A 16,195-nucleotide genomic window follows, 5' to 3' on the forward strand; every position below is an offset into this window, starting at 1 on the left:
TTGGATTTTTTATTTAAGTTAACATGTTTATAAATAGTAATTTTATTAACATCTGTTATTTACTTTTCACTCAGTCATTAATTTTCATTAAACATTTACAGCTAAGTATGTGTCTGGCTGACTTTAGAAAGGTGATTACACATAAAAATTTCAAAATTGAAACCTGACTCTTGTAGTGGGGAATAATTTTTGAAAAGATACTGCAAAAAAGCTCATGATCTGATCTGAGAGGGGAGAAGTTGGAGGACACCAATTCTAGACTCAAATTAGAAATGTTAATGTTAATATCGTTGTTAAGATTACCATGTAGCGACATACAAACCAGGCCAAATGAATGTATCATGTCTCTGCGAAACAGCATTCAAACTCCTTTTTCCCCACGGAGTGCTTTTCCTGGTATATCCAAACCAGCATGCATCATACAACTCAATCCAAGCCTTCCTCTGTTAGCTTGGAGTTTCCTACAGCTTCCTTTCAAACTTTTCTTTGTTCCCTAATACCGGTTTCATCTTTCCAGAGTGACACTGTGACCTGCTTTGAGTCATGGACAGAGTTAATACAGCACCAAATGTAAAGCCAGACTACGCACAGCTGTAGGCTGGCTTCTCGAGTCTGATGGCCAGGTGAGGGGTACCTGAACGACCTTCTGTGCCACAGACAATATTTCTAGAAGAGAGCGCTTTTTTATTAAAGAGAAGCATCAAGGGAGTACAAACACCTTGCTAAAAACCACTCACCTCAGGTTATTATGGCAATTTTTTGAGGCGGTGATCCTGAAGAAAAGGAACCCAGAATTCACAAAGCAATTTATTGCTGAAATCTACAGAAAGAGCTGATGCATAAGAGAGGTAAACTGCAGGGAGAACACCATTTCCTCTCCATGCATCACACCATTAAAGACAATTTTCTCTTTTGGAGTTCTGCAGTAAATACTCTGATAATGATTTTGCTATTTATTCTGCCTGCCCACTCTGTGCACCTTTCTCTCTGTGGCAGACCCTTACTTGTGGCCCTAGTTGTTTCCCCGTCATTATCTTGTTATGAAGTATGAAAGTACGGTTGATCTTGGTGCTGAAAACACAGCCAGACTGCTTAGTAAAGAAACAAGAACTTTAAAACAATTTAAAAGGGTTTATGGACTCACGTCTGTGATCTCCATCTCCCAAGAACGCATGTACTGACCTCGCCAGTCATCGAAGCCCTCCTCAGTGCACTCGCAGACTACATGCTCCATTTGGAGGGAGGGGTGGAGGAATGCTTTCCATGCACTGTAAGAATCATCTGTCTTGGAATTTCTGTGAATTTTAGAGATGAGAGGATATAGCACAGAAAAATAAAGTGTGAGCATTGCTGTCTCCTTGAGAGCACCATTAACCCTCATACTTACACTCTGAAATAAAACTAGTTACACCCATAGAAAAAATGCAGCCATGAGCAGAGCTTGGACCGCACGTTCAGTGTGCACCTGAGCTGAAGATTCTTCTGGCAAAGCCCAGTTTCTGTTCCGGTTGTTGTTGAATCAGCTGATATCACAGGCCCAGTGTGAATATCAGAGGAGTTGAGATCAACTCTGTGCATCTGCCCAGATTCATCCATTTCTATTCAGCTCAATACTTCTCAGCACAAGTCATCCTCTGCTGTTACTCCTTACTGAGCCATCACGCAGCCATGCATAAAACTTCACTCCCTGCAACAGCGCTTGCATTCAAGTTCCCACAGAGCTCTGGTTTCAGTGACGAGAAGCTAATGGTCCTGCAGGATTTTGTTTTTCATTGTTATAAAAACAAAAATGATTCATTATTTTAAATGAAACAAACTCAGAAATACACTGTGCTTTGCAGTGGAAGAAGTCTTGCATACCTTTTTAAAGTAATGGCAGCAAATACTATCAAAGTCCTGTTTCGTAGTATTTACAGAGTTGATCCAGACAGTAAAGGGACAACTCCTCTCTATCAGAAAACAGGAGAGAGACTTTCTTGCACCGTTCTTGAGTGAACAAACAATTTTCCAAGGACGGAGTCCTGAACTTACAGGCAACTCCTGACTCATTATCTGCCATATCCATGGGATAAGCGAAAGGCTGTAATGACTCTTCTTCTAACGGTGCCCTGAGCTGTGTTTGATCATGCAATCGAGTCTGCGGTTTGCAGGTTAGAAAGGTGCCCTCATGGCAAATCAGGTAACATCTGCCTTATCTCCCTTCACCAAGGTATAAGCTCAGTGCTTTGCGTATGGAAACATACTGTTGCTTCATGCTCATTTTGTTTAAATCAGCCTATTAATTTTTGTACTATGCAGTCATTCTCAAGATGGGCATGACCTCAGTCTTTCATTACTTAATGACTTTCCCTTTGTGGGACAACGTACAGCTCTTCCATGTTGCTCATCACTTTTGGAAAAAGACCAACTTTACAAGTTCCTTGACTGGATGAGGAGGGGAAAAAGGAAGAAAGGGCCTTCTTCATTGCTTTTTAGGGACTGAACCGTAGTCTTGCTTTCTTCAGGCTGGAGAAACTCCAAATAATTTCTGCCGGCACAAATAATGATGCCTGAATGGCATGCTCTTGCAAATGTAAACAGTGGCACAGCAAATTGTTTAACCTTTGCCTGAAGCATAATTTCTTAGACAGTGAGGTGCTACCCTTTCCAAAGCAGCTGCAGAGCACTAGGAGGGTGCCCTTTTTCAAGTGAAACAGGACAGATTGATGGGACAGTAATATTCTCATATTTTCCCATTGCTACTGATCACCAGCAAAGTATTTCTACGCATCTGTAATGGGACACATTTCTCTTGGGGGCAGAAAGCTTTAGTGTACATTTCCAGTGAAACAATTACTAAAAAGCAGTCTGAAAGCATAATTTTGACCTCAGCATTTAAAGCTTATTTCCCTGTCAGACTCGGAGGCTGACTGAAGTCGTTGGGCTAGACCGACTGCAAGCCTGGCAGATGAAACCTGCCTGTTTCAGCAGGTTGGGGCAGACAATGAGGTCCAGGTTCAGCTCAGGCAGGCCGCTGCCTACAGCAGAAGAAAGGGCCTGGCCCTGCTGCCTGCTTTGCCTGCACATGAGACCTAGAAAGCCTGAATGGCTGCTGTGGCCACGGGAGGCCCTGGAGCACTTGGGCAGGGTTGGGACTGGTCAGGCTCAGCAGCAGCAGCAGCAGGCACTGCTCCCAAATCCCCCACCCGACCTCTTCTCCACCCAAGCACCGCTCTCTTCCCTTCCCTTCCTTCCCTCTGGTGGGAGCAGCCTGCCCTGGCCCAGCCTCGACGCTTTGTTCAATTTAGCCTGAATCCAAAGCAATCACTTCAAAAAAGCAGGAGCTGAGGAGGATAGAGGGGCCTCCCTGTAGTCCGGACCATGGTGGGACCCATCACAGATGGCCTCACATGGGCAGGTCACCCAGTCACGGTGCTCGAGTTAGATTTTAACGCCCGAGTGAATTTGGGGGCTCTCTCTGTCCAGTGAACGGTTCTCCTTATGAGTAACGGCCTACTGTACATCGCTTGCAGAGGTAGCCACCAGCAGCCCTCCTAGGCCCAAGGGTTGGAACGAGCCATTGGGCCACACAAGGGAACATCAACCATGTCAAGGCAGTCGAGCGGGACCACAGGGACGCCACATGGTGGCAAGCCCCCCAGAACCTTCCTCACATGCACCAGGAGTCCTGCGCCGGCCCCACTTGAAGGTGAACCCAGTGCCCCACTTGCCCGCGGTTCAGGGGCTGCCCTCTGCCCCAGGACCCCGGGGCCCCCAAGGAAGGCACTGCACCCTGCCTGCCTCACTCTTCCCCAGGGGCCCGGTCCTCTCCCCCCATCAGCTTTCCAGTGGGAAAAACAGGCTCAGGGGCAGCCGCCGGCTAGCTCGGGCAGGAGAAGGGGTGCGAGGGCTGCCCCCAGGGGGCCCCCGCTCATGCCGGCGCCATGTGGGGCCGGCGGTCGCCCCTCCGCCTGCGCGCAGCGCCGCTCCTCCTCGGCCGGGGGGCTACAGCGGGGCGGGTGGCCGGGAGCGACTGGGGCTGGGGCCGGCCGGGCGGGGTGGAGGGGAGCAGCGCCTCGGCCGGAGGGGGGTGCGGAGCCGCTGCGGAGGGCGGAAACGGGGTGGGGGGGATTTGCGTCAGTGAGGGAGCTGGGAGCGGGCGAGCGCGGGCGGGACGGACGGAGGGACAGACGGACGGAGAGAGTCCGCGGAGAGGCACCGGCCCTCCCCGCTCGCCTGCCGCCGCTGCCCGTCGCCTCATGGAGCTGCGCCCGGGGCCCGCAGCGCCCTCGGGCTGGGCGCTGCCGCTCCTCCTCGCCCTGGGCGCCGGGCTCAGCCACGGCACCCCGCACCTGCGGTACACCCGACCGGGCTCCCGCAGCAAGTGAGTACCGCCCGCCCCGGAGGGCGCTGCGGGAGCCGCTGCTGGCGGCGGGGCGAGCCGAGGCAGCCGGGGGTGCCGGCGCGGGCGGGCTGGGGCGGCGTGTGGGGCCCCTCATGCCGCCGCCCGCCCCTGACGGCCGTTGTCTTTCTCCCCCCCCAGGAACTGGTGCGCCTACATAGTGAACAGGAACGTGAGCTGCTCGGTGCTGGACGGGACAGAGAGCTACGTTCAGGCCCAGTACAAGTGTGCTTGGAACCGGTTCCCCTGCCAGCCCACCCCGGTGTAAGTAGCCGAGAAGGCGACCTCGGGAGAGAAAGCGCTTGGCCACCCACTGCCGAGCCCTGGCGGAGAAGCGGTCGCTGCCGCTGCGCTCGGGCCGTTCCCGGCACCCCAGAAAGCGTACGGCCAGGGCAGAGGGGCGCGTACCGCCTTCTGGTCCCCAGCACGCCTCGAACAAAGCGCTCTCTCTTATTGCAAACATAAGGCTGCCGAAGCTAATTAGAGCCAGATTGAGCACGTTGTCGGTCCGTACAGCCAGTCCGCTGCGCACAGCTGAAAGGGAGCGGCGCTGGCACACCTCGTCACGCCGTGCTGCGCGGCGTGGTGGGGCTTGCAGGGAGGTTCTAGGCACGCCGGCTGCTTTCCGTGGGCGGCGGGAGCACCAGCACCTGCTGGGAGCGCACCTACGCACCTTGGTGCAGATTTGCCAGGGTACAGCAGCGCTCAAAACCGGTTATATGGTTGCTCTGTGTTGCTGGGTCGGTGCGTAACAGCAAGGGAGAGCCAGGAACGTGAGCCAGGACGTTTACAGTCTGTGTACCCCATCAGTTGTCCAGCAAGGAGAGCAGCCAGTGCAGAGGTTTTCACAGGGGGTCATACAAAGTTACTTGTTTGATTTTAAGCTTCGTGCTATTGAGTGTGACCACGTGGTAGTCTGTAGAGTGACCACCTACAGCACGGTGTGCTGTAGCAAGGTTGTGTGAGCCCTCAGGTCCAGCAGGAGTCAGGGAACAGCTGTATCTCACTTACCTTCTGGCTAAACTCAGGCAAATTCCCTTTCCTCAGTTTCCCCACTTGAAAAGCAGTAATATTTGCATGCTTCTATTTGAAAGCTGTAGGTGGTAAGCACTATGTGAAACCATTTCACCTCCCCCAGAAGTCAGTGGAAGGACACCTATAGATTTTCATGGGATTAGGCTCAGTTGGACTGTGGTGATGGCGAGGATTCTTTTACAACAAAGAATAACTAGTTTTTATTTTGACATGAAACAGTGAGGATGAGACTGATGCTGCTAGGTCCTGGGTGCTACTGAAATAGACTGCGGACATCAATGACACTGGTGCCCTGGGGTCTGTGACAATAGGTGTTGGGCGTTTGGCACTCAAATGCAATGTTTTCTGTTTGTTTGGGTTGTTATTTTTGTTAAAAAAATAGCTTTTCTCTATTGGAATATGTAAACACTGGAATTTGAGGGAAATAACAAAGACAGCAGACAACTGAGTAACACCGTCTTGTGTAATTTCCCTTGTTTCTTTTTGGAGTGTTGAACTGGCCATTTTGGACTTCTGACTGAGCTTACGGACTGTGTAATGGGGTGTGCCCTCTGTCATGCAGAGTCTCAGTAGTGGAGCTACGGAGGAGTGAGGAGGGATTGAAACTGAGCTCTTTGAACACATAAATCACTAAGCATTAAGATAAGGAATTTCAGAGGCGGTAAATTAGGATTTTTGTGGACTATCTGCTAGTAGATAATGAAGAAAGTGCAAAGGCATTGCTTCTAGCTCAGGAAATTCTTGAACCGAGAACTGCTTGAACTGGTGAGATCTTTGGCAGGAGTCAGAAGGGGAAGCCTAGCTTGAGTAGGGGGCTGGACTGGATGACCTCCAGAAGTCCCATCCCTTCCAGATTACTCTGTGTTTTTGTGAAATGGCATTGTCTGTCCTTGTGCTTCTCCTAAACATCTGGAGCTGGCTGCTGTCGGAGAGAGAATATGGAGCTAAGCAGACATTTGGTCTCGCCTGCTGTGGCCAATCTCATGGGGGTTTTTTGTTCCTTTGAGAATGGAATTAGATACTTACCATAAGCCTTTGTTTCCTCAATTTGACTTTCTTTGGTGAACATCACTGTTATTTTCTTCATAACCCTGATGGCAACTGCAAAATAATTCCTTATTCTTAACGTAAAATATTTTAAGTACCTACCACAGCACCAGCTGATTAACACTGAAAGCAGCTGGAATATCAAAATCTTGAAATGTTATTGTGTTCAGAACTCTGTTTATAGACTATGACTTTTTTTTTTTCTTTCTTTTGCTGGTATACACATTCTCTTAGTGGCAGAGTAATAAAGGAACTAATCCAAAGCATTTGAAATAGACGGTTCAAATCCTGCAAACCCCTGCAAACAGGAGTAACTTCATTCCTGTGACAAGTATTGTTTAATTCAGTAGGAGTAGTGGTCTGAATAACAAAATGTGTTTATATATGTTTGTTAGCTAATGTTGACAAAAATAGGACAGGAAAGAGCTATAAAAGCAACAAAGAAATGACTGTGAGGACTTTTCTGAAATTATTCTCTTTTTTCCTTTATACACTTACATAGGGAAGTTAAAAATGAACTAAATAGCAGATATTCATCGGAATAAACTACAGTCCCTGTGTAGTCTCCTTCTGATACCCATGGTTCATCTAAGAGCTCATTCTGCTGCAGACAGTGGGGACAGTGAGATCCAAATCAAAGAGTTTAACTGTATCATAGATGTATGGGTTTTATTAGTACTTAAGTACTATTAGGGCTTTTTTTATCAGTCAGTGGATTTACTGTTGATTTAAATTAGTTTAAGACTGGGTTTAAAGAGCCCTTCTAGTGTTTAGGTACAGTCTAGGTTATGCATAACCGTCACTTAAATTAAAAAGCCCACTGCGTTTTATATGGGAGCATTTCACTGCCTTAAACATAAAGTGTATTCCTGAATTCCTCATGTTCTTCACATACAGAGTATGTATTGCAGATATGGATTATAGTCAGCACTGGTTTTTTTATATTTTTTTTTAGAAATAGAAAGCTCTGGTGATTAAGCCTAAAACTCATGCATGCATGAACCCTTTTTATCTACCCGTTAGGCCCATTAAAATATCATTTGCCTGAAAAAATACCCACTGTTGGAATGACTGTACTTCTGGGAGCGTTAATTGTAATTTCAGTTTGGCTAAAGGATTTATTTCCTGAAATGTTAAGCTGAAATTCAGGAAATTATTACACTTCACTGTTTAACTGTTTTATAGGTATTTGGGCTCGATAGTGCATTTCCTCGCTGAAAAGTTAGCGAATGCTTTGGCTGATTAAGGTGTTAAGGATAAATGTGAGTTGAAGTGTGTCTGCTTAAGAGATAGGAAGAGAGGGAGTAGAAAGAAAAAGCAGAAGGGCCCTTTGATGTATGTTCCCTTTGAAGTATGGGGGGCTCCTGATTTATTTTTCTTAAAACTGACTAGCAAAGGAGGGAGGAACTTTGTTATTAGTGGGTCATTGGACTGAAAGATACTTACACAAAAATATTAGTGTTTTTACCCACTAAAAAGAACTTGTATGTTTTGAAATTTAATATTGCTTCATAAATAACTGACCCCTCCCCACTTCTTTTGTTGTGAATTTCCTTTCCTAGCTTTCTTATGAATGGTTTAGTAACTGAATTAGCATTATTAGGAATTTGTTGTCTGATTCTAAAAGAAAAATGTATTGCCCTTCTGGCTAGATCCTACACGCTCTTTAGGGTTGTGGCTTCTCTTGGACATCCTCTGGTCAATGTAACCGCTTCAGGGTAGGATGTTGTTATACCAGTTGTTTGTTTTGCCTCTTGTGCTGTGGAGTATGTTGGGACACCTGGCTGTACCATAGGTGCTCCAATTTATGGCCTAGCATTTTTGGACAAAGCCGCTTTCACTAGTAAGGTTTAAATTTTAAAGTTTGAAGTGAACTGAAGCGGTTGAAGCAGAGGGATGTTTTCTGGCTTTCCATCTTTGCTACAGAACTGGCAAATGGGACTTCCCCGTACGAGGTAGTAAATCAAATAGAAAAAAATTTAGTTTGGGAAGAACCTCTGGAGGTCATGTAATCCCCCCGTAGCCTCCAGCTAACAGCAGAGCCAGCTTCAAAGTTAGATCAGGGTTGCTCAGGGACTTGAAGAAAGGATGTTTTATCAGCCCCCATTAATTCTGCTCATGTGAGTAAAGATATTTGTGTGCTCAAGTGTGTAACGAGTCAGGTCACCTGTCTTTAGCTTGTGGGGAGTGGATTTCATGATTTAGTGTGAGCTTCTCATCTTAACATTAATGATAAATGTGTAATAAGCAAACCCATTATTTCACTAGGTTGCGCATACTTAGAAAATGGTCAAGAAAATGATGAATGAATCAATAGCTAAATTAGCAAGCCTCTCCAAATTTCTCATTGAGCAATATTTTCCAACTTGTCATTTAATACTTTTGAATGACCGTAAATAAGCCCACTGCCAAACTAATCACGGTTTTAATCATTGCCAAGAGGAAGATTTAAGGCAAAAGATTGAAATAACTTTGGAGACTGTTACTGCTAGTTTTCTGCAATCATAAATATCAGGATAGATGACTATACTTATGAGTAACACACAGCTTTTAATAAGCAGTATTAAATGTTTATTAATAAAATAATATTGAGTAACAGTGGAAATTTTATTACTCAATTAGTAATAGTTCAAGTTAAATGGCTTCCTTGATTTACCATTTTCTGGCAACCCCGGAACGACCTGGGTGGAGCACGTCAGCCCCAGTCTAGGAACATGTAGGAAATCCACATGTAGTTTTCAACCCTTCAACAGTCCCATGTAGTTTTCTCTGAGACTGTTCAGTTGCTAGAAATTAAGCATACAGACCAGTGTCAGTGCTCAGCACTAGGCAGGATCAAACCTAAGATATACAAGTCAGCACAGATCAGAGCCTACGTTTGCCACTGGCTTCTAGCAATGCATATCTCATAAGAAAAACTTTCAGGATGCACAAAAACTTGAAGGGAAAGTGAGGGCTGTTTAACGTTTCCCCTCCAAATATCTAGGAGGGTCTTAGGTTTTTTTTTTCCTACTTAATGTATTTTGTATGAAGCAGAATTCGTTTGTACAGGCTCCAGCTAGCTGACTGCATAGGGAGGTTAGCCTAAGGGGGTGTGCATTGAAAACAGTAAGGAAACTTAAAGTCTTCAGAACGTACTTCAGTTTCCTGGAGTGCTTGTTGAAAATCTTTGAGCGCCTGCTGGGTGTGGTAAACTTCCCTGAGCTTGAAATTGTGCATCTCTGCCTCCACGCACTGAACCCAACAGAGTCTTTCTTCTCTGTGAATCGGACAGGGAATTTTCATTTCACACATCATTTGCATTTGTTGCAATAATTCAAAAAAATCACAAACTGCTCCTCAGTTCACATTAATGTAAATAATTAGAGTTTTTATGCTTTTCTGGTTTGAGAAATGTGTGACCTGGAGGTCTGGGGCCTCTTCTGTTAAGCACCAAACTGTTGCCAAAACAACAAATTGTTAATTTTAGGGAACTGTTTAAGGCCTATTTTGTCATAAATCACCCAAATAATCAAGGAACATTCTGCACCATTAGAAAATGGGCAGTGCCAGTTTTACATGTTGCAGATTATTACTCCCATCCGGCTTCTTTTTTGCATTCACATCTCACCTTTCCTCTCCCCTCTGGTTCACTTTTGACCTGGTGTCTTGAAAATTATCAGCTCTCAAAACAGTGCTGCATTTTATTCTGAAAGTTGGGGTCCCAGCTATTCTCACAGGTTAGCTCTTGCATTCATTAAAGTATTGGTTATCTATTCTATCTGTGTATCTTTTCAAATAATCTGTCAGCAGTAGCTCTTTCTTGGAATGATCCTAGAAATAAGCTTATTTCATGGGCAGAGAAGCAGAAGAGATACTACTGGAGCTCAGTTTCTCAGGCAGCTTTATCAGGAGCAGTGCTCTGCATCCTCACTTGACCTTTCCACTGGTGTAAGGTGAGAAACTTGGTTCCTGCTGCTGGAAGAGGCAGGTGAGGATGTTGTTAACACATAACCTGTTGCAAAGTCACTCCTGTTCCATCACTGTTAGACTACATCACAGTGCTGCTCTACAAAATTTTTCTGAAATCCTTTCGAAAGGACTGTATTTTCAGAGTTGTTCTATCCCATTTTATTTAGTGGGTTTTTAGTAGCTTACTGTTGGTCTGTCAGCATGTGGTTGACTGGCATAGGTTCATCTTGCGAGAAAATGGAAGGAAGCAACCATATAAGAAAATTCAAGATTGTGAATCACAAGAACGAAGCTCTGCTTTGAGCCTTGCCACAGACTGACTGTGGCTGTAAGTTAAATGCATCATATGTCTTGGTTTCTCTGCTCATAAGAAGAGGATGCCTACCTAGCTTTCAGGAGTGGTAATTCATGAACATTAAGAGTATTAAAATTTTAAACCGGAAACTTTATTTTTTGGGCATTTCCTACTGGACTTCAGTGGTCAGTTTTAAAAAATAAAATCCTTGGCAGCTGAGAGAGAGAGAGAGTTAGACAGATAGATAGAGAGGTGTGTATTGATATATATATACACAACAACTAGAAATAACTAGTATGAGACATGGGGGCATGTTTCAGAGTGTGCAGCCCCTTGGTTGTTTCTTCCCAAGAAGAAACGTTTCTCTCCCAAGAGAGAAAATTGTCTTTTGAATCTCATTTTTTTGGATAGAAGAATTCTGAGATGAGTGGCATCAAAACTCACTGTAATGAACAATGGCACTTCTGGACATATTGAATGGAGCTACAAATGAAACCCTGTGGTGTTGTCTGAGAGGAGTTGAGCATTTTTATATTCTACCAGTTCCTGTAATCTTTTGCCCCTCTTATTGAAAAAAAAATCCAAACACTGCAGTAAAATTCAGCCAGATTCTCTCAGATGCATTGAACTAATGTTCAGCATTAAAGAGAACCATGTGAGAGAGACTAGGCTGTAGTGAGCTGATTTGGGCACCATGACTCTCTGCTCCTTCCCTGGCACCAATAGATGAGGGGACAGTGTTCTTTAGGAGTAGAGGAAAGCAACTTTTCTCCCTCCGTCCTGAGAGCTGATATGCTGGGGATGTAGTAGCAGGGAGGAATACAAGTCACCTGTGCCAGGTCTCTGCCCCCTAGCAATTTCTTCCAGATGGATGGCAATCTCTGCTCCCATCGTGCTTCCCAGGTGGTGTGAAGGCACAGAATAAACAATAAACACTGGAAAAAGTACTTAGTCTCTAATGCTCATTCCTATTTTATAACACATTTAGTAAAATTACAGTGCTTTCGTAGTCTGATATTAAAGCACTCTTTGCAGCGACCTGGATGGGTGATTTCTTGGTTGTGTACACAACAGGCAGTTGCGTTCCTGCAGATGCATAGTGCTTTGACTTGTTCTCTTGCTTTCCTGCAGTTTCAGTCCCTGTTAATGCTCTCAGCCAGTAGCAGGTTTTTATTCGGGATTTAGCTCAGAATAGATCTGGTGCAAATGTTGGCCATGCTATACATTAGTGCAAACTTTATTAAAAGCACCCGTACGTGCCTGTGTGAGCCCAGAGAAGCTGAGCCTCCTTGGTAATATGTGCTGGTGGAGGTCGTCATAACTTTATGTATTCCACAGGGGTGCCTCAAAATTGTGTTCTTCCTAGCGCAAACAATTTTGAAACACTCTCTGCTTGCTTTTGATAATGTATACTAGGGCCTGATTATTATGTTATATAAAGACCTGACCATGGCCTTTCGGGAACTTCAATTGAGATGGCTGTGACTGGGCCAGGCACTGGGCTAGTGGGTAAAGTCAGTGGCATTTTTTTGAAGAAAAAGTAATTCCCCAGACCCCGATGCCTGCAAACGCATGTGCTGACCTTCTTTATATAAATTTTGGAAAGCAAAAATGCCAGCTAAAGGAAGAGTAGCAGTGGAAAGATGAGACTTTCTTAAGTCCATCTGTAAGAAGCAGCTTAGTGTCTCTGATGCCAGATCAAAATCAAAAACTATTTTCGGGTTCACTAGGATTCTTTTTAAATGGATTTTTGCTGCAACGTATCATTGGGATTTATTACCGACTCCATGGCTTGCTTCCAGTGAACACCTAGACTTTTGTAGGCTAATCTATTCCTGTCAAAACATCTTTTTACCGCTTGCCGTAAATGCCTTAGGATAAACTCTTAGTAAAGACATACTTTTCTCAAATTAATCTCATCTGTGGGTTGGAACACAAGCTAGCTGCTGATGCTGCCGTGTAGTAGCAAGGATATAAAAGGACAAAATCCAGAGGTGGGATTCGATTCACCCTAACTTCAGTTGTCTACCATACAGAGGCATGAATGTGAGCATGGGAGCTTAGACACCTGCAGTAGTGGTGACTCAAATGCAAGTCAATGGTGTCCAGCATGCTCTTTAGGTAATCGGATATAAATAATGACTTCATGACAAGTTGCTGCCCTGTTTCAACTCTGCTGGCTGTATCGACTATATTTCTGTTGGCCGTAAGGGAAATACAGACAAATAGCGCCCATCCATACCTACACAGTAGGCACCTGAAATTCAGGTGTGCTGAAACTCACTGTTACAGACGATCGCCAAAAGTCTCCATGATTTCAGTGGAACTAGGATTTCTGCCACCATTTGTAGGGGTTGCAATTAGGCCTGCACTCTTGGGAAACAGAAAACTTGGGATCAACTGGTTCTAGTTTAGTAACTGTGTAGTATAAATGGCCAACTTGGGTGTATTTTCAGCGGCAGCCTTTGCAACCTACAAAATAAAAAATTCTTGGTCAAAATATGATTGCATTTAATTATATCTTCTAGGTAGTATTTTTGGGGGGTGTCTATGTGCTACTTCAGCACTCCCATTGCAATGTATTGGAGATTTGGATGACTGGGACATGCAAGAGCAGACTATAATTTACAAAGAATGGATCTACATTCAATAAAAGCGTTAAAGAGTGAAGATTTGTTATCTTCTATTCAATAAGACCATGATTTGCAGGCTGCTGAAGTTATGGGACCTGTTCCAATGACTACAGAATTTTGGACCAACCTTGAAGTTTTGTGCTCAGAATAAACATTTTATACGCTGCTTATGTAGCAACTATGCTGATTCTGCAGTCCCTTCCTCACAGTGAGGATGTGGTGGCACTTATCTCCTTGCATTTCCCAAAAGGTTGAATGTTAATATCTAGTTACAGAACTGAGCCATATGTTTTCCCACCAATTTCATCCAAATGTTTCTGATTTGTTTTATCGCTATTAGGTGACATTCCAAATATCAGTGCTAACTGCTTCCTTCTGTGGTTTAGCACCATGAGAAAATTATAGCTCGTTCCCTAGTCAAAATGTCTAGCATTTGCAGCAAACATGTATTTTTAATTAAGCATTTTCCTAAGAAAATACTTTTCTCTCAAAGAGGAGGAACTTTTGAATGCTATTGCCACACTGTACAACTTTATTTCAGCTGCAGAGTACTTAGATATGAAAAGTGGAGATTTGCATTAGCATTCTGAATGTGTTTTCTCATTTGATCAGCATGTTGAATTCATGGTGAAGGTAGTAGGCGTTGGTAGTTATAAGCCTGTTGTGGAAAGACTCCTAAAAACCAGCTGTTCTTATTTTCTCTGTTGCAAGGAAAGATTAGAGACTGTTGAAATCACCCTTTATTCATGCTTTCTAAAAGAATTATTTCATTTGTGGTATTTAGCTCAATTCACCAAAAGGATATGACCATCTTGGGCTGGAAGTCCACGAGAGGATGGGGCGACTAGGCACAATAAATGCTGGTGTATTGTGTATAACTTTTAACCACATAAGAAATTTCTTTTTAAAATATCTTTGAGACACTTATAAAAATAATTCCGTTTATTAACACTTACTTGAATAGCAGAAATCCAAGTCAACTGGAGGATGATTTAATGTTTTACTATTTTTAATTATATTCCAGCATATACAGGCATTAAAATGGAGCCTCAATTCTTTAAGACACTTACGAAACTTTTGTGAACCCTTTTGACCAAATTGCCTCACTAGGTAACTGTGTAAAGATTCACACCTACAAGATAAAAGATGTGGAAAATTGGGCGTGTTATGTTCTAACCACGTAACTCTACATCTCTCCGGCTACACCGAGTGCATTTTGTATGTTTGTGTCTGTATGTTACATGTTTGCTGTGACTACGAGTGAGCAACTGGATTCAGAATACTGCAAATGTAAATAAAGACATGTCTGATTTGTATATTCTAGTAGCTCTCAGTCCTATGTCATTAAAATATATAGAATCACAAATTATTCTCAGGATGCGGTCCCTAGCAGAAAGTTACGGTTTGTTTTGTTAGAACTATAACCAAGAATATAATTGTGTTCAGTGCTGTTAGACTGTTATATCCTGGCAAAATCCTGGAAGTCTCCAGCTCCTCCACTGAAATCCACTGAGCGAGCAAAGTTCTGGCTTTGAAAAACTTTCTGCATGATTGAGAATCTCCCTTGGGCTGGATGCATGCTGGTGACTGTCATTTGTCAGTGCCTTTGGGCGGTGTTGGCACAGTGTCACCATTCCTTGCATGGGCAACTTCCACAACTGTGTATGAAGCATATCATCGGTAGAGAAGCTGTAGCAATGAAGCTGTGGTTTTTAAGAAACTTTTATGTGACTGGATTCAAATTAGAAAAGTGTTGGGGTAAGTTCCTGTTTCCCAGCCTTACGTGACTAGCCTTGCTGAAGTAAGTGGGACTAGCTGTGTGATTCATTCAGCTGGACTGGCAGTATAGAGGAACAATAGTTCTTGGTAAGTAAATCCCAATTTAATATCTGGGCCATCCATGAGTATAGCTGTCTTGTTACCATAGTTCAAGATGTAAAATGTGAAAGCTCTTCTACCTCCAGATTTTGAAGCGTTTTGATTCTAGCTTATTTTTGCTCTAGGAGAATTGTGGTTTAGGATTCAAGTCAGTCTGTATTTGATGTGCCGTAGCCGAAATCAAAACAGATCCAATTCGTGTATTTGCTTGAGCTCTCAGACTTGCAAGAATTTGTAAGAAGTAGACTGCTATGACATTTTAAAAGTTGTAGATACACAGTATTTATATTTTATAATTTAGAATGGGAGGATTCTTCTGCGTTTCAAATAATTTTTGTATTAAATCATATTAAAACATATTATGCCTATTAGGATCATGAAACTATGAAATAAAAAGAACAAGAATGTCAAATTTGCTTATTTTTTATTTTTAAGATGGAGTTTGGAAAAGTTTTATAATTTGCCCATATGAAAAATACTAAGCTTGATTTCTTTTAATTTGTTTATATTCTTCGTTTGTATTTGGTTGTGTCTTATGATTTGTCTGAATGTTGAAGTCATCTGAAGGTGTCTACATTGATGAACATGACTACAGAGAAGGTCTACAAAGAGAAACTTGTCAAAAATATGATAGGAATGGCAGAAACGGTACAAGGAAAATCCTTGTTCTGTAATTTGAGCAAAGAAGTGCACAGTTTGCATAGACGTAGTTCTTATTCCTTTTATAAAATTTGTTTCAGCTATATTCTTAAAATTTTGTTAGGGAAAAATAGAAAAGTGTAACGGTGTTTGAAGATAATTGAAATACTGTAATTTTCAGGAAGGAGTTTGGCCCTGAAAGTATAGAGGGGAACACACACAAAGTTTGGAGCAGTTAAGTGTTTTAAGGAAAACAGAGAAAAGTATGTATGACCATTTCCGGCATGTGAAAATTGATCTGGAAGTTCAAAGTTTGCATTTCAGTAATGTGGTGGT

The 16,195-nt window shown here is 43.4% G+C and overlaps 1 protein-coding gene across 1 annotated transcript in view; it reads left to right on the forward strand.

Annotated features, from left to right (window-relative positions):
• The first annotated feature begins 4,238 nt into the window (after nt 1-4,238).
• The window catches only part of EMILIN2 (elastin microfibril interfacer 2), a 34,669-nt gene continuing 22,712 nt past the window's right edge, over nt 4,239-16,195 (forward strand). The window contains exons 1-2 of the mRNA XM_076329887.1: nt 4,239-4,363; nt 4,523-4,645. Of these exons, the coding sequence (XP_076186002.1) occupies nt 4,239-4,363; nt 4,523-4,645 (248 nt within the window). The remainder of the gene's footprint in view (nt 4,364-4,522; nt 4,646-16,195) is intronic.

This window comes from Aptenodytes patagonicus, chromosome 2 (assembly GCF_965638725.1).
Source record: "Aptenodytes patagonicus chromosome 2, bAptPat1.pri.cur, whole genome shotgun sequence".
Taxonomy (NCBI): Eukaryota; Metazoa; Chordata; class Aves; order Sphenisciformes; family Spheniscidae; genus Aptenodytes; species Aptenodytes patagonicus.